The following is an 18,920-nucleotide window of genomic DNA, read 5'->3' as shown; positions in this document are numbered from 1 at the left end:
ACTCGCGGCGTCAACACGGACGCGGAAGTCGTGACGTCACCGCGGTCAGCTGACGGCCCGCGTCACGTGACCGCTGGCAGCTCGTTGAGGACAAGGGCGACCGGCGGGGCAGCAGTGGAGAGAGCATCCCCCATGCGGACCGCGACGAGCAAGGCGCAGAGGCTGGGGGCGCCCAGGTTGGCCGGGACAGGGGCTGTTGACTGGGCATAAGAAGAAGGCGATCCACTCGGGGTCGCCGAGTCCCTTGATTTTTTAATTCGCTGTCGTCTCTTGCTTGCCCGTGTCCCCGCGTGTCCCATGTTTTTGAGTGCCCGTGTTCACGTATGTCTCCGTATGTCTCCGTGTGTCTCCGTGTGTGTCTGTGTCCCCATGTTTTTGAGTGCCTGTGTCACCGTGTGTCTCCGTGTGTCCCGGTGTGTCTCCATGTGTGTCTCCGTGTATGTCAATGTTTCTGCGTGCCCGTGTCCCCGTGTGTCCCCGTGTCCCCATTTGTCTCCGTGTGTCCCCCTGTGTCCCCGTGTGTCCCCGTGTGTCTCCGTGTATCTCAATGTTTCTGTGTGCCCGTGTCCCCATGCGTCCCCATGTGTCTCCATGTGTCTCCGTGTGTCCCCATGCGTCCCCACGTGCCTCCGTGTGTCCCCATGTATCTCAATGTTTCTGCGTGCCCGTGTCCCCGTGTGTCCCCATGTGTCTCCGTGTGCCCCCATGCGTCCCCATGTGTCCCCGTGTCCCCATGTGTCCCCGTGTGTCCCCGTGTGTCTCCGTGTGTCCCCGTGTGTCCCCATGTGTGTCTCCGTGTATCTCAATGTTTCTGCGTGCCCGTGTCCCCGTGTGTCCCCGTGTGTCTCCGTGTGTCCCTGTGTGTCACCATGCGTCTCTTAAATGCCTCTTTCCGTGTCCCTGTGTCCTTAACCACTACTCCATTGTCTCTTAAGTCTCCGTGTCCATTGATCTTTATACATCGCCTTGCCCTCCTGATTTCCGATATGCCGTGTGTCTCGTGACCGACTCCGTTGGCTCACGAGTTTTGTTTTAACGTCAGTTCCACTTTCCCCGTGTGGCCAGGCCCCTGGTCTGGCTCTCGCTGCTGCTGGTGCTGCTGCTGCTGGAGGCGAGACCAAGCCAGGGATCCGTGCTGCTGGAGGCGGATCAGCCTCTCGGGTAACAAAGACATTGTAGCCTTCACAGACTGTTGGGGCAAGTGCTGTTAGCGAGCGCCTTTGAAGGCCGGCACGGCACGGCATGAGAAGGGGTGGGTGGCCAACACCACGCCCGGCCGCCTTTGTCTCCCCAGTGGCGATATTTACACATCGCACAAAATACTAATTTGCGGCTGAGTCGACTTAGAGGTGAACCAGGACTGATTCAGGTAATCGTCGCTGGTGTTGGTCGTGAGCGGGAATCAAACTTGGGTTGCCAGCTGCGTTGCGCTAACCTCTACACTACCCCACCATCTATCGCCCCCCATCACTTCCCCCTCATCACCCCTCCATCTGCATCCACCCCCATCACTCCCATCCGCCCCTATCCCTCCCACCCCCTATCACCCCCCCCCATCACCCCCATCCCCCACCCCTGATTCCACCCCCTCCAATGCCCATCATTCGCCACTAAGTGACGGTGACGTCCCCACAGCACCTGTGCCAGGCTAGGTGCACTTTGAAGCCACGTGAAGTGTCCAAGGCTCGCTGACAGGAGGGTTCGGGACAGACCCAGCAGGTGCCATGGGTTGGCTGAGATGACCGGTAGATGCACCACCAGCTGTAACACCCTACTGTGTGCCAACTTGCTGCACTTTAGCCGCCCGTCACTCCGGTCCCACCGCTCACCCACTATCCCTCCCCCTCACCTCCTACCCCCCCCTCACCTATCCCCACCCCTCACCTATCCCCACCCCTCACCCACTACCCCCCACCTGACCCACTATCCTGTCGCCCCTCACCCCCCATCCCTCTCCTACCCCTATCCCCTCCCCCCCTTATCGCCCCATCCTCTTCCACCCCCTCCCCACCAAACCACTCCTCCTCTTTACCCCCCACCCCTCCTGGTCGTCCGCACCCCATCCCCCCCACCCCCCTCCCCCTCACCCTGCCCCCTCCCTGCCCTAACGCAAAGAGCCACAGCCGCGCCCTCACAGAGGCCCAGTAGCAGTGATGGAGTGATTATTGTGCCGATGGTAGTGGTCGTGTGATGATCGTGACGGTGGTGGTGGTGATGATAGTTTTCATGATTGCAGCGGTGGTTAAGATAATATCGATAGTTGAGAGTGGTGTCGTTTATGGTGTGATTATTGTGGTGACGACGGTGAGATTTGTGCTGGTCGTGGTCATTGTGGTGGTGGTCACTGGCGGAGCCAGTAGGGGGGGTGAGGTGGCACGTGCCCCCCCCAATGATCCGATCGAAATCCCTAATTCGATCGGATAATTGGGGTTTATTAGTAATAAATCGGCATTTTGCGACCCCCACTGCCACTGTGTAGCATATTATTACGCGCCAGGGACAATCGTCCATAATTGGCAATAAGTAACGGAAAAGCAGTTATAAGTAACTCACAGAATTGTGCGTAGTTGCGTATAGAGTACACGACTTTCCTGAAGGCATTCACCTTCAGCGAGCGCGATGCCGATCACACAACGCGGTTCGAATTCGACCCTCGATCGATGGCTACGCCATCGCCGCACACGCGTCGAATAAAAAGCAAGGGACAAGTCCTTACTTACTAACAACTCCTATGATTTTTCATTGCTGGAGGGGTTGCCCCCCCATACCTGAAAATCCTGGCTCCGCCATTGGTGGTGGTAGTCCGTGGCGTGGCGTCTGTGTACACACACAGTGTCCATGCAGGGTGGCAGTCCCTTATGGTTTTGATGTTTGTGGTGGTGATGGTGATGATGTTTGTGGTGGTGGTGGTGGATGTGATGATGTTGGTGACCCGTGGTGTATGTGTGTGCACACACACAGGGCCCCAGACGGGTGGCATACCCTGGGCGATGTGGCCCCCGACTCGGAGGTGGAGTTGACCTTTGCACTGAAGCAGCAGAACGTGGAGGTTCTTCTCGCTGTGCTGGATCGCGTGTCTGACCCGGCCTCGGAGAACTATGGTGACAAAGATACCCCGTATAGCCTTTAACACTGTTGGGGCAAGTGCTTGTAGCGAGCACCTATGAAGGCCGGCATGGCCAGTACCACGTCCGGCCGCCTTTGTCTCCGTCGTGGCGATGTTTACACGCCGCACCGGGTACTGATTTGAGGCCGAGTCAACCTATGTGGGGCCCAGGACTGGTTCAGATGATCTGCACTTGTGTTGACCGTTAGTGGGAATCAAACTTGTGTTGCCGGATTTGTTGCACGACTGCTCCCACACACACACACGCGTGCTCACTTGCACACACACTCGCGTGCTCTCGCTCGCTTACACGCGTTTGTTTACATACTCACATACACATACTCAAAAATCGCACACTCGCTACCAAGCTCTCTCTCACCCCGCCACACTCACCTGGGTGAGTGTCAGCCTCTGCTAAAGAGTTTCCGCAAACGCCACCTCTTTAGCAGACGTGAGCGTGACGATGACTCGGCACCGTTAACCTGTGTGTGGTGCAGGCCGTCACCTGTTGCTGGACGAGGTGGGGGAGCTCGTACGTCCGAGCAAGGAGACGGAGCGGACCGTGCAGAGCTGGCTGGCGGTGCACGGGGTGACCCAGTGTAGCTCCGTGCTCACGCAGGACTTCCTTCTGTGCTCCATGTCGGCTCGGTGAGCGACCCGACGGGCACACAGGGGCGGAGCCACAGGGGGGGCTGGTGGGGGGCTTAGCCCCCCCTGAAATTTTGGGAAAGTCGGTAATCAGGATAACCGGATATCCGGCTGCTGCAAAATGCTGCAGGCTGCCACCTTGTGCTGCCCTGCAGGCTGCTACCTTGTGCTGCTGCCCTGCAGGCTGCCACCCTGTGCTGCCACCTTGTGTGCTGCCCTGCAGGCTGCCACCTCGTGCTGCCCTGCAGGCTGCCACCTTGTGCTGCCCTGCAGGCTGCCACCTTGTGCTGCCCTGCAGGCTGCCACCCTGTGCTGCCACCTTGTGTGCTGCCCTGCAGGCTGCCACCTTGTGCTGCCCTGCAGGCTGCTTGAGCGGCAGCCTTTCGAACTTATCGAACTTATTAGCCACATCAGCGGCTCCGACCTATTAATAAACTCCACACGTCTGCCATGTCCTTCGTATACATTTGTGGCGCCCATTGGAAAACATGAACACTGGATATCTCAGAATATTGAAGTCAGCCCCCCCAAAGTCAAAATCCTGGCTCCGCCCCTGCCGGCACAGCTTCAGTTTAGCCACGATGGCCACCACCAAATCTACAACTACCTCCACTCTTCACAGCTACCACACCTCCGATTAGCGCAGTTGGCTACGTATGGCGCAAAAGAAGTTCAACATACATGCTCACATACCACCTCCTCTACAGCCTCCAGCACCCTCAGAACCACCTACAATCAACGTTTCATTGAAACCCGGTCTGTCTGGGCTTGCAGCGATCCAGAAAATATTTCCACCCCCAGCACACCCCATGCAGTATTGGTTTGGTTTACTGGTTTATTAATGGCACAGGTAAAACCTATTAGGCAATGGATGTCCATTTTTCAATGGGAACCTGGTTACACAACTGAAACCTAGTTATCACAAAAACATTAAAATCTATGTACAACTGTACATGGTCAAGTTCCTAATGGAAATGTTGTCCATCAACCTGGTGCAACCAGTAGAAAAAATACAATATACAAAAAGTGCATGAATAAAAATGAAAGTTGTACCTCTCTGTGGCTACTACCAACCACGTGCCACCTCCTGTATTCCACCTGTGACCCTGCCCCCCTGGACATAATGTAGGCCGAGTTCCCACCATCACCCAGAACCCACACGCAGGGATGGGCAAAATACAAACAATGTAGAAATTTAGGAAATGTAATGCAGCTACAAATAACCAATTAACCATGTCTTGTGTAATTTGGGTACAAATTGCCAGCACTTGGTGTGTAATTTAAATACCAACCACATCGATGGGACCTTCTTGCCAGTATCAAAAATATGAAAAAATAGGAATACGCTTTACAATTATTGGCAATTATTGCCAGAAAGGATAAAGCGTATTGTTATTTTTCATCACGAACTACATATTACAATCGTAATGACATATTTACATTGCTTTTGATGTAGATCCTGCCCATCTCTGACGGCACGGTGCCATTTCTCTGCCTGGGCAGAGGCCCGCAACGATTGTTGACTTGGCGAGGCCCAGCCAGGGTTGACCACGATCTTCCTGGCTCGCTCGCTTGTGGCGACGGGGCTGCGTGCCTGTGATGGGGGAGGTTCCCTCTCCGCGACGGCGGTGGAGGGGAGCGCTACGTGTGGAGGTGATGTTTAGCCGAGTGCTCGGCAACGCGTGCTGTGGCTGCTTGCAGGGTGGCGCACCGCGTGCTCCCGGGAACGCGCTTCCAGCGGTTTGAGCGTGACGACGGGCACGCGGTGGTGCGCTCCCTCTCCGCCTACTCGCTGCCCACGTCCATCGCCGCTTGCCTCGATTTCGGTACGAGCCGAGATTCACCCACCCACAAAAACGCCAGAGACACTTTACTGAAGTGAAACCCCACGCCGGTAACGTCTACCGCTTTACCCATACCCTCTGACTCCCACGTCCTTCACTGGAGTCACAACGCACATTTTAGCTGCGTTCAGAGTTTATTTCGCCAGTGATTTGGAGTTCGTTAAGCCTTGCTCAGAAAACGTCCAACTCTGCTTTTCTAACCTCGTTTAACTAAGTTTCCCTCAATGCCTGATTTTACATTTTATTGTTGTCAGTGACATACATCCCAGGTTAGATTGGCTATAATTACCTGCCTTGGAAATGGATTATTTTAGAACTCATGACATCAGCCGAGGTTTCGGCTTCCCTTCCCACCCCTCTCACTCTCTTTCCCAATTGAAACTCAATGTTTTACTTTGCTCACACGGCGGGGTTGCGTGTGAATGTTTTATAGTTAAGAATTGGCTTGGTAATTTGTCGACTAATGCTTATTTCCTATGGTTAGTCTCGCCTCTGCCATAGGAATGTGGAATTTCCACTACCAGTTTAGGGCTGTAAACAGATGAGCACCACTTCCGCGGTCAGTGAGTAGGAAAGTGCTTTGACCATTTATGGTTTCAATAAAACGCTTGTGGATAGACTCACGCTGACCGCATGTTAACAGCATCGTACGCGTTTGTGCGTGTGTGTGCGCGCGTGTGTGTGCGCGTACATGTTTTGTGCGTGCGCGTGTGTGTGTGCATGTACATGTTGTGTGTGTGTGTGTGCGCGCGTGTGTGTGTGTGTGTACGCGCGTGTGTGTGTGCGCGCGTACATGTCGTGTGCGTGTGCATGCACGCATCAGTTGGGGGGGTCCACCGGTTCCCGTCGTGGCATCCCCGCAGCGTGCGGATCCCACCCCTGGACGGCAGGGCTGCCCCCAACGTGTCGTTCCACCTGGGTGTGAACCCCAGCGTCCTGCGGCAGCGCTACAACCTGAGCGCCGCCGACGTCGGCTCCCACCCCAACAACAGCCAGGCGGTGGCGCAGGTGCGAGCGGCAGCGCACGCACCGCTCGGCTCACGGGCAGAGACCACCGTCTCCCCACCTGTGCGGAAAGGAATGCGGTCTCACGTACAACTGTTCCCCCACGCGAACCTCAAAACATAAACCCGAACCCTGAATGATAGTCTTACCGTAAGCCCCAATCCCGAACCGCTAAACCCTACATCCTAACTCCTAAACCATAACCCTGACTCCAATTCTAGACTCTAACACTAATGCCTCACCCCAAACATGAAACCCTATACATAAAGTCTAACTCTAACCCCTCATCATAAACCATTAGTCTAATCTCAAACCATTATCCCTAACCATAATCCCGAAACCTAACTTCTAACCCTAAACCTAACCCTGAACCTAACCCCTAAACCCTCTCTCTAGCTCTATATATGAACCCCAGACCATAAACAATAACCCTAACCATACATTCCAGACCCCTAACATGTTAACTCCACACACAAACTTGAGGAACCATGCATGAATATTTGATAAACTGAAACCAAACGAAGCTCTATGGTTGGACGAAAATCCGGTCTGTGATTGGTTCAAAATCTGCGGGGTGGTGGGGGGGGCGGCAGTGCTAGGGACTCGGTTCTGCAGCGATGGTCGTTGCCGCTTGGCTGATAGTTGAGTTCGCACAGTTCAGTGGGCTCCCCTGCAGCAGCCACGCAACCTTTCATCCCACCCATCCCCTTCGGCGCAGTTCCTGGATCAGTACTTCCACGCGTCGGACCTGTCGGAGTTCATGGCTCTGTTTGGGAAGGGCTTCCCACACCAGAGCAAGGTGAGCCGGGTGGTGGGGCCCGACCAAGGCTTCCGCGCCGGCCTGGAGGCCAGCCTGGACATCGAGTACATCATGAGTCTGGGTGCCAACATCTCCACTTGGTTCTGGAGCACTCCAGGTACCCTGGCGGTCACGGTTGCGTTCTGTGCTTGCTTGCGCGACATGTTACGGTGTAGTGAAACACGGTATAATGTGATGGTAGCATTTCCTATTCTCATACCTACTTTCAATAGTTGGAGCATATAGGGTTGGTGGATGGGTGGCGCCGAGGTTTCAGCGCTAAGCTGGCACCGCTGAGACACCCTGGGTTTGAATCCAGGTAGCCACTTGAGATTAAACGACATTTATGGTCTGAGCCCGGCCACCAATGACTGCATCACGTGAATGTATTACTCTCATGTGGCAGGGTAGAGCTGCCCCTTGCTGTGTGAATCAGAGGTCACTTGAAGGGATCTCACACCGAGTTCTGGAGTACAGGTAGTCCCCGACTTACGAGGGTCCCCGACTTACGGTAGTCCCCGATTTACGATGGTCCCCGACTTACGATGGTCCCCGACTTACGATATTTCGATCTTACGATGGCGATAGCGATATGACAAAATTGTAAAATATTTTTAATTTCGCGCGGCAGGCAAACGCAGGTACGATACTGTACTTTATCATCGCGATCCTCCTCTTCCGACAACTAAGTTAATGTAGCCATCAACAACCTAACATCGTTCAGGTATGCAGACAACGGACAGAATCTTTAAATTTTGATTTAAATTTTGATTTAAAGCTTTCGTGACTGCAGTAATTCATATTCTTAGTTTTTTTCGGTAAAGTCACGTTGAAGAGAAACAACAGTAGAATATGATTCGTTACGATACGTTCAATGCATGTATGATACATAGCTTTAGCGATTTAATTTTAGGGTTACCACGATACGATACATACGTTCAATGCATGTTAAAAGTGTTTTTTTATATAGCAGATAGGATTGTTTCCTGAAAAAAACTTTCTATGAAATTGCAGTTCATATAGGTAGGCTAAGAATTTACCTTGTTTTTTACTTAAAATTGTACTGTGCAATAAATACAAACAGTATATAGTTTATACAGTACGGTACTGTAAATTGCTCTGTTTTGCTAACTTATCACCATTCTTTAAGACTCCTGGGTAGGCTAGGCTAGGCCATTTTCGACTTACGATGGGGTCGTCGTAACGCATCTCCATCGTAAGTCGGGGACTACCTTATATAGCAGCGTCTCCGTCGTAAGTCGGGGACTACCTGTATATAGCAGCGTCTCCGTCGTAAGTCGGGGACTACCTGTATATAGCAGCGGCGTCTCCGTCGTAAGTCGGGGACTACCTGTATATAGCAGCGGCGTCTCCATCGTAAGTCGGGGACTACCTGTATATAGCAGCGGCGTCTCCATCGTAAGTCGGGGACTACCTGTATATAGCAGCGTCTCCATCGTAAGTCGGGGACTACCTGTATATAGCAGCGTCTCTGTCATAAGTCGGGGACTACCTGTATATAGCAGCGTCTCCATCGTAAGTCGGGGACTACCTTATATAGCAGTGGCGTCTCCATCGTAAGTCGGGGACTACCTGTATATAGCAGCGTCTCTGTCATAAGTCGGGGACTACCTGTATATAGCAGCGTCTCTGTCATAAGTCGGGGACTACCTTATATAGCAGCAGCGTCTCCATCGTAAGTCGGGGATTACCTGTATATAGCAGCGTCTCCGTCGTAAGTCGGGGACTACCTGTATATATCAGCAGCGTTTCCATCGTAAGTCGGGGACTACCTGTATATAGCAGCGTCTCTGTCATAAGTCGGGGACTACCTGTATATAGCAGCGTCTCCATCGTAAGTCGGGGACTACCTGTATATAGCAGCGTCTCCATCGTAAGTTGGGGACTACCTGTATATAGCAGCGTCTCCATCGTAAGTCGGGGACTACCTGTATATAACATCGTCTCCATCGTAAGCCGGGGACTACTTGTATATAACATCGTCTCCATCGTAAGTCGGGGACTACCTGTATATAGCAGCGTCTCCATCGTAAGTCGGGGACTACCTGTATATAACATCGTCTCCATCGTAAGCCGGGGACTACTTGTATATAACATCGTCTCCATCGTAAGTCGGGGACTACCTGTATATAGCAGCGTCTCCATCGTAAGTTGGGGACTACCTGGATGTGCTTCCCTGGACAATTCCGTCGTGGGTGCTCCATCTTATGTCGTTACGCCGAGAGCACGATCGGGATAAATATATTTGGGATTAAGACAAAATAAAAAGAGAGGAGGGTATGGGGCTGGGCTGGTCAGTGAGCGAGCGGGGGCGGCGAGTGGATAATGGGCTATCTCCGCAGGCCGGCGCGAGACGCAGGAGCCGTTCCTGCAGTGGCTGTTGGCGCTGAGCAACACGTCGTCCGTGCCGTGGGTGCACACGGTGAGCTACGGCGACGACGAGGACAGCCTGTCCCACGCGTACATGAGGCGCGTGTCCACCGAGCTCGCCAAGGCCGGCGTGCGTGGCATCTCCGTCCTCTTCGCGTCCGGTAAGCGTTGTGGGGCGAGGGTGGTGGGGGGCGGTTAGCATTCCCGCCGCCACCATGCGTGCATTTGACTCTGTGTGCGGTACGCCGTGTGAGTGACCACGTCTGTGTCTGTGTGCATGACCCCGTCTGTGTGCATGACCCCATGTGTGTCTTTGGAGCTGTGTAATGCTGTGTGGACGCTACACAGGAAGCTTTGTCTTCTCAGCCACAGTCATGCCCTCTCTTCTCTATGCTTGTGAAACGTGGACCCCTCTAATGGAACGTCTGTGCCGGTTATGAACATTCAGGCTGGCCTCCCTACGATCCATCCTGGGTTTAACCAGGCTGGATTGTGTGAGGAGCTCACAAATCCTTGAAAGATCTGGACACATTCCCATCAGTGAGCTCCTTCGGTAGACAAGGTTGCATTGGCTGGGTCATTTAGCCCACATGCCCAGCCACCGCATGCCCAAGCAATTTCTGTTTGGCCGGATAGAGGGGGCTAAACGGATACGACATGGGCTGGAAAAGAGATGGACTGATGCGGTATGGAAGGATGTTGATTTGGCGAAGACTGGCATCAGTGGTGTCAAGATCAGCCTCTACAGAGGAGGCTCATGTAGGGCGCTACTAGACAGCTGGAGGGCAGAGGAGCGATCTTTGCAACAATGAGCAGAGCACCGGACAGCTAAAATGCAGCAGGTTGACACAGTAGAGGGCACAGTTGGTGCATTTGTCAGTCATCTCAGTCAACCCATGGCACCTGGGTCTGTCTCATGACATTCTGTCAGCTAGTCTTCGACACTTCACGTGACTTCAAAGTGCTCCTAGCCTGACACAAGCGCCGTGGTGACGTCACCGCCACTTAGTGGCGAATGGGGGGTGTTGTTGTCTCTGGAGCGGTGGCGCAGTGGTTAGCGCACTCCAAACCCAATGACCTAAGTTCGATTCCTGATCATGGCTAACGTAGGTGACGAACAAAATATCTGAACCGATTCTCCGCCTCCCCTAGATCTACTCAGTCTTAAATGAGTACTGTACCTGCTCCGATGTGTAAACATCAGTATTGGGGAGACAAAGGCAGCCGAGCGTGGTTCCAGCCACACCAAGACTGACCTTAAAAGGTGCTTGCTAACAGGACTTGCCCCAACAGCCTGTAAAGGCTATATAAGGGGTCTTTGTCTGCGAGCCCACGTGTCCGTGACCCCGTGGGCATGCCGCTGCATTACAGGAGATTCGGGCGCCGGCTGCCGAGAGGTTTCCAAGGATGTGGACACCTTCCGGCCCAGCTTTCCGGCCTCCAGGTGCACCTCCCGCGCGATCGTTTTTCCCCTGCGATTGCAGTTTGCTTCAGAGAGGGCGTTTGGGAATTATTGCGCCGAGTTTATAAATAATTTGAAAACCGAATAATTCAGACTTATGAACGCTAAGCCGACGATACTGCCTTCTCGAGTGAAGTATCTTCAGCTGATGTGTTCTCTGTTACCTGTGCTCGTTTGATGTGTGTTATGGGGGTTTTCCGGCACTCTTGTGTGTGGATTTATTGCCAAAACTCTTTTAGCATATTCTTGATTTTCCACGTTACAGCGCTATAGAAGTTTTCATAATTATCATAACGACCTGCCACACAGACATAGTGGATGGCGAGTGGTGATGAATGGTGGATGTAGTGTGTTGTGTGGATGATGATGAGTGCGCGTGTGCGTTGTCCACGTGGCTCTACAGTCCGTATGTCACCACAGTGGGGGGCACCTCCTTTAAGGACCCCTTCAAGGTCACGGAGGAGGTCTCAGACTACATCAGCGGCGGTGGCTTCAGCAACGTCTTTGCACGGCCGGCCTACCAGGTGAGTCTATTCACTGCCTCACGTGGGGAGTGCAGTGGTGTGGCTGTTAGCGCGCTGCGTTACGAACCTGGCCACCCGAGTTCAATTCGCACTCACAGCCAACACCGGTGACGATTTTCTGAACCGGTTCTGGGCCTCCCCTCGGTCGACTCAGCCTCAAATGAGTACCTGGTGCGGTGTGTAAACATCGCCACTGGGGAAACAAAGGCGGCCGGGCGCGGTGCTGGCCACCCACCCCCTCGCGTGCCGTGCCGGCCTTCATAGGTGCTCGCTAACAGCACTTGCCCCTACAGTCTGTTAAGGCTCTACGGGGGATCTCTGCCTCTGTGTGCGCGCATGGCAGGAGGTCGCCGTGAAGCGCTACCTGGCGACCACGAAGCCCCTGCCGCCGGCGTCCTACTACAACACGAGCGGGCGCGCCTACCCAGATGTGGCGGCACTCTCCAGCAACTACTGGGTGGTCGCCAACCTGGTGCCCATCCCCTGGGTGTCCGGCACGTCGGTGAGATGCTGCGGGGACATGAGCAGGGGGCGGCGGGGGGCTGGGAACGTGGGGGTTCTGTGACTGTGGGACCACACTCACCGCTGGACGATGATGATGCACAATTTATTTTTCTTTCTCATTTTATTTTGGTTGTAAATGAGACTGTCTTAGTCTCTTCAGTTCTCACCTGGTTAAAACAAAATAAACGAAACTTTCCGACACTTACTCTTTGGTTCTTTCGGTAAAGTGACGTAGAAAGAAAATTAATTAAACAATATAAGACGACGTTTCGATTGCAACAGAAGCAGTCGTCATCAGGTAGAACTGCATTTGAGAGAGAGACAAAACACAGACACGGAGACACACAGACAGACACACGCAGAGAGAGACAACACAGAGACACCATAGAGAGAGACACACAACATAGACACACAGAGACCCAATGCCTCTGTGTCGTGGCCTTAAATAGAGGCAGAGGGGGTGGGGCAGAGAGAGAGGTGGGTCTGCTGGAGCAGAGGAATTAGCATGTCAATGAGAGAGCTGTGTGGAAATCGACCCTGCGGCAGCAGAGGGAGAGAAAGATCCAGCAAGTCTGGTATTGAGAGAACAAACTTAGCACATTTTTGGGAATGTAATGCAATGCAACGCAGAGAGTCGGCTAACACACAGTTAACGCGTAGCCTGGTTGATTACGTTCTCCAAAGATTGCTAAATTAGAGCTGTGTGGAAAAATGTGGTCGGTGCGGGTTGAAGATGGTGATTATAGATCTCGGAGCATAGTAAGTCCAGCAGTGGATTTTGCTATCCTGTTATAGTGCCCTTCTGCCCACCACTATCCCTGAAAGTCTGTTGCCGATAACAATGTGACGAGCACAGTGTGTGGTCACCTGTCCGAGCACTATCCAGGCACAACCCTGCATAGCTGCTCAAATCTGACAAGACAGGGTGTGTTCCAGATGATTTGGTCAAAGGCACTCTCCCCTCTCTAGTCTCTAGCATTCTACCCCGAATCCCCTGCTGTAAGAAACTCCCTCCACTGACTCTATGGATGAGCACGCTTCCTCTCCCCAACTGTTCAGCGTTTTTTTCCCACTGTCTGCGCCCGCAGGCCTCGACGCCCGTGTTTGGCGGGATCGTGGCGCTGGTAAACGACCACCGCCTCCAGCAGGGCCTCCCAGCGCTCGGCTTCCTCAACCCCCTCCTGTATAAACTGGGCAACGGCCGGGGGCCGAACACCGCCATTTACGATGTGAGTGCCACCCATCGCTTCCCCCCCCCTGCCCCGCCCCCCTCCCGTCAGGGCCGGCCACGCGTCCACTCAGCCGGTCTCTCTTTGTGTTTTTTCCCGTTGTACCGCGCGTCGTTCGCTATGACGTCCGACGAGTCGCTTTGGTTTCCAAAGCGGAGCCGAGAACGTGGGGCCAAAGGTCGGACATCAGCCGAATGACATACTGGGAAAAGGCAAGGGCCTCCCCGTATAGCCTTAACAGACTGTTGGGGCAAGTGCTGTTAGCGAGCACCTATGAAGGCCGGCACTGCACACGAGGGGGTGATTGGCCAACACCACGCCCGGCCGCGTTTGTCGCCCCAGCGGTGATGTTTACGCACCGCACCACCGCACCAGGTACTCATTTGAGGCTGAGTGTCGACCTAAGGGAAGGGCCATGACAGGCTCAGATAATCGTCACTGGTGTTGGCCGTGAGCGGGAATCGAACTCGGTTGCTGGGTCTGTAGCGCAGCGTAGCGCTAAGCTGGTCACAACCCAAACAACACACATCGGCAGGGAGCCACACGGCAGCGAACCGCATTGCAGCGCGACCCCGAACGCCTCTGCATCCGTTCGTTTGAGCCACGCCGCCGATATGTGAGCGCAATGCTTGTGGCGCCCTCTTGCCTCTGCAGGTAATGTCTGGGTGCCACCTGGGCTGCCTGGACGAGCAGAGCCAGCTGGTGGGCTTCTGTGCCACGCCAGGGTGGGACCCGGTCACGGGCTGGGGGACCCCCAACTACCCGGCGCTGCTCAAAGCGCTGCTAAGAAGGCAGTGACGCACGCGGACGTGCGGGGGCGAACGCCTACACAGCTCGCACTCACCATCGCGCTAGTCTTACTACAGTCCCACATGCTCACATACTCACACGCTCTCACGTTTACCACAATCTCACCGAGGTACTCCCACACTGGTATACACTCACACAATCCCAATGTCACGGTCTTACAAAACCACACACACACACACAGACTCGCACTGCACACACGCACAAAATACTTTCAAACACTGCCTTGCAAAACTGCCTCCTAGCCACTGTGTCATGTTATTAATCAGTCTTTGGAACTGCAGAAATTTTTCTTGATGCCGCTCCTCGCCCCTGTATTCCCGTGCATGCCACCGTGTGTGTGTGATTTCTCCATGAAGCCGGTCAGGGCTCCCTGAAACGCTGCACATTGAGTCCCGGGTCACCACATCCATGTTGAAAAGCCACAGCAAACCTGCCGACCTTACCCATTTCAGCGTGAGGCTACCGATCTTTAAACCAATTTACTGCGGACTGGTTATCGACGCAAATCGTACTGCTTTGTAAAAAAAAATTCTTAAATTACATTTATCTTTGAAATCAAGATTCGGCAAAAGGGTTTCACGATTGTCGCGTTGTGGTAGGGCACGGTGCGTGCCAGCTGCTGTATGAGATCGGCGGCACTGCCACAGGTCACGCCTACACCAAGCCCTAACAATCGCCCAGTTAAATTTTGATTTAAAGCTTTCGTGACTGCAGTAATTCATATTTTTAGCTTTTTCGGTAAAGTCACGTTGAAGGGAAACAATAAAATATATTAACAATCGCCCAGTTAGCCGAGGTCAAGCGGTCGGAAACCAAAACAATAAGAGAGATTTTTCGAATTCGGAAAAAAACCACCCCCAATTTATCAAGAGCACGTGATTATGAGACGATCCTGAATAAAGAACGTCAGGAAACAGTCCTTAAAAAGAACCGCATGCGGCTCCAGAGCCACAGGTTGCAGACTCGTGCCCTCGTTCGATGAACACTGCAGTTTAAACTGGGGGCGTCTGGGCTCGTTAATTATTGCCATCCAAACACATTTCCAATTCTCAGACTGTCCAAGGCTTGACCTGGACATGCTGGGAATTTGCATGCCTTCCTAAACCCTGGTGGGGATGAACGATCTCAGCTGGTGAAGGACTGAAGGGAAAGTGGCTAGGGCCGGGCTACTGTGGACCTGGCGTGGGGCTCATTCGATGAGGAACTGCTTCTTGTCCGCTGGCTTTTGCTGACACGTTTCTTCTCCTGCCTCGGGTAATGTTGGTTTGCGCTGATGTAGATGTTTATATTTGACGGGATTTAACGGAGGTGTGACCTCTGGGGTGGTGGTGCGATTCGCGATTTACGCAATAAAAGTTAATTTGTTGGGTGAAAGATTTTACATTTTTAAACTTTTTGTTCACCTGGGAAAATCCTTCCAACTCTTTCAGGAGGTCCCTTCCAAGTTTGCACACGAGGGGGCGACAATTGCTGGTTTCCCCCTTTCTCGGGCTTCGTGAGTACATTAAGGAACTGTAATTGTGTTTTTTATAACGTCAAGCGACCAGCAACAAACAGCACCATCAGGGTTATAATGAGTTAACTCATAATACACATTTTGCATACATAGGCAAAGCCTACAGAGGCTGTTGGGGCAAATTTTAGAGAGCACCGATTAAATTATAAGCATGCTTTTTATTTTACCAGATAATGCCGAGTAAAAAAAAGCTTTTTTTTAGAAGCGACCTTGCCACAAATGATAGCCCAACGAAGTCGCTCGTCACGTGGACATGTAGAGCAGGCAAATACTCTGAAGACACGTTGATCAAATATAAATGTGGAGAGAAAACCAGAGGATCCGGCGAAAAATCCACGTGACCACGGGGAGAGACATACAAACTCCAAATATACAGCAGGCGTCAGGATCGCATACCGTGTCGACCCAAACGGTTTATTCTTGTACAGGGAAATTGAGTTTTGAGGTTCATAGGGGCCGTCCATAAATGACGTCACGCACCTCGGGGGGGGGGGGGGGGGTTGAGAAATGTAACGTCACATAAAAATGCACAACTTTAAATCAATATAGACAACACGTTCTACTTAATTAAATAGACTTTTTTATATAAATGTTTTCTCCTACACATTAAATACGCACTACAATGACAATAGTTTAAAACGATTTGAATCGTGTTTTATTTTCAAAATGGAAATATGGTTTTGGGGGGGGGGGGGCAGAGCTTTGTGACGTCGTATTTGAGGGGGGGGGGTCAAAAATCATCCAAAATCGCGTGACGTCATTTATGGACGGCCCCATACGGCGTACAGCCGTTTCAATACGGGCAATTATTTATTTTGTCAATTTGTGATGGGACTTTGTAGGATGAACGTTGAGATGCGTAAGGGCACGGGGTGACCAATAAGGTCCGAATTGTCCTGTAATAAGGGAGGCACCGATAAGGGGTTGACAGGTATGGGATCGGGGATCGAACCCACGAACCTCCTGCGAGATAATAATCTCGCCACGTGACCGCCTGCGCGACAGTGCTGATGTTTGCGAATGGCACCAGGTACACGAACAACGACGACGACTCATAGCACAACCACGCCACGACCCGTCCAAGAGACGGCGACGTCGTCCCCTGCAGTGCGGTGGCTATCGCACCGTGTGGCTCTCCGAGAGTAGGCACGAGAGTCATCGACGTGGCTGGAGGAAACGGCGAGCGAAGGTCACGGGAACCTTTGGCCACGCCAGTAGCGACGTAAGAGTTTCAATGAGGCTACTGTGATGTGGCTGTGGGGGGTTTGCTACCGCCACAAATCAATGAATTGTCGCGATTCTTGATCAAGAGTCGCAAGAGCCGATTTTTTTTTTGGGGGGGGGGGGGTTAAAGGCGACTGAATATAGCGGCCCCCAGTGGCTGGAGGGGCTCACACGATGCCACGGGCACGTTGTACATCACTGGATGAGGGTCTTCTCCACACGCTGCGCGGATGTTGGCCATACTTCACCACGTTCGTCAGTGCGGGCTGAAGGCGGGATACATGAGTACTGTACAATACAATGGATTGTGCTGCACTGCGTGCTGCTGCTGCCCAAATCGATGTAACGTTAGGCACTTAAGACTCTCAAGGTGTTTCATATCTGGGGCTTATTTCCAGCCGGAGCTGTCTGGGGCTGAGCTACGGAAAATATCCCATTGTACATTGAGCCCTGTGACTGAACCCTTACTCTCAGCAATAAGCAGGGGAAACTCTGAGAGGCAGGAGGGAGGCTCAGGGAGACAGGAGAGACACAGGGAGACAGGAGAGACACAGGGAGACAGGAGAGACACAGGGAGACAGGGGAGACACAGGGAGACAGGAGGGACACAGGGAAACAGGAGAGACACAGGAGCGAGACAGGGAGACAGGAGGGAGACAGGAGGGACACGGGGAGACAGGAGGAACACAGGAGGGAGACAGGAGGGACACAGGGAGACAGGAGGGAGACAGGAGGGACACAGGAGCGAGACAGGGAGACAGGAGAGATATAGGGAGACAGGAGAGACACAGTGAGACAGGAGAAACACAGGGAGACAGGAGGGAGACTCCGGGAGACGGAGATAGTAGAGACAGGGAGACACGGAGACTCAGGGAGACAGGAGAGACACAGGGAGATAGGAGAGACACAGGGAGATAGGAGAGACACAGAGAGACAGGGGAGACAGGGGAGACACAGGGAGACACGGAGACAGGAGAGACACAGGGAGACAGGAGAGACAGGGAGACAGGAGAGAGACAGGAGAGACACAGGGAGACAGGAGAGACACAGGGAGACACAGGGAGACACAGGGAGAGAGGGAGACAGGGGAGACTCAGGGAGACACAGGGAGACAGGAGAAAGACAAGAGGGAGACTCAAGGAGACAGGGGAGACAGGAGAGACACAGGGAGACTCAGGGAGACAGGAGAGACACAGGAAGACAGGGGAGACACAGTGAGACAGGAGGGAGACTCAGGGACACAAAGAGACTCAGGGAGACAGGAGAGACACAGGGAGACAGGGGAGACACAGGGGGACACAGGGAGACAGGAGAGACACAGGGAGACAGGGGAGACACAGGGAGACAGGGGAGACTCAGGGAGGCAGGAGAGACACAGGGAGACAGGGGAGACAGGGAGACAGGGGAGACACAGGGGAGACACAGGGAGACAGGGGAGACACAGGGAGACAGGAGAGACACAGGGAGACAGGAGGGAGACTCAGGGACACAATAGAGATTCATGGAGACAGGAGAGACACAGGGAGACAGGAGAGACACAGGGAGACAGGAGAAACTCAGGGAGACAGGAGAGACACAGGGAGACAGGAGGGAGACTCAGGGACACAATAGAGACTCGTGGAGACAGGAGAGACACAGGGAGACTCAGGGAGACAGGAGAGACACTGGGAGACAGGAGAGACACAGGGAGACAGGAGAGACTAAGGGAGACAGGAGAGACACAGGGAGACAGGAGACAGGAGAGACACAGGGAGACAGGAGAGACACAGGGAGACAGGAGAGACACAGGGAGACACAGGGAGACAGGAAAGACACAGGGAGACAGGAGAAACACAGGGAGACAGGAGGGAGACTCAGA

General features: G+C 53.3%; 1 protein-coding gene across 1 annotated transcript; it reads left to right on the top strand.

Annotated features, from left to right (window-relative positions):
* The first annotated feature begins 13 nt into the window (after positions 1-13).
* TPP1 (tripeptidyl peptidase 1) lies at positions 14-15,696 on the top strand. The gene is made up of 13 exons (XM_076071003.1): positions 14-176; positions 1,066-1,161; positions 2,962-3,101; positions 3,604-3,754; positions 5,456-5,580; positions 6,422-6,606; positions 7,322-7,520; positions 9,766-9,954; positions 11,165-11,237; positions 11,659-11,779; positions 12,123-12,281; positions 13,372-13,512; positions 14,167-15,696. Exons 1-13 carry the CDS (start codon positions 133-135, stop codon positions 14,308-14,310), a joined length of 1,767 nt encoding a protein of 588 aa, XP_075927118.1. The 5' UTR covers positions 14-132; the 3' UTR covers positions 14,311-15,696.
* Positions 15,697-18,920: the final 3,224 nt, after the last annotated feature.

Source organism: Petromyzon marinus, chromosome 31 (assembly GCF_048934315.1).
Source record: "Petromyzon marinus isolate PM22_M1 ecotype Great Lakes invasive population chromosome 31, UKy_Petmar_22M1.pri1.0, whole genome shotgun sequence".
NCBI lineage: Eukaryota > Metazoa > Chordata > Hyperoartia > Petromyzontiformes > Petromyzontidae > Petromyzon > Petromyzon marinus.
This window is presented reverse-complemented; position numbering and strand designations above follow the sequence as displayed.

Bases quoted from the DNA above. Each gene is read 5' to 3' on its own strand.
- TPP1 (XM_076071003.1), top strand. From the start codon at position 133: ATGCGGACCGCGACGAGCAAGGCGCAGAGGCTGGGGGCGCCCAG. The intron at 3,755-5,455 runs GTGAGCGACCCG...GGCTGCTTGCAG, and splicing joins CTGTGCTCCATGTCGGCTCG to GGTGGCGCACCGCGTGCTCC. The intron at 6,607-7,321 runs GTGCGAGCGGCA...CCTTCGGCGCAG, and splicing joins ACAGCCAGGCGGTGGCGCAG to TTCCTGGATCAGTACTTCCA.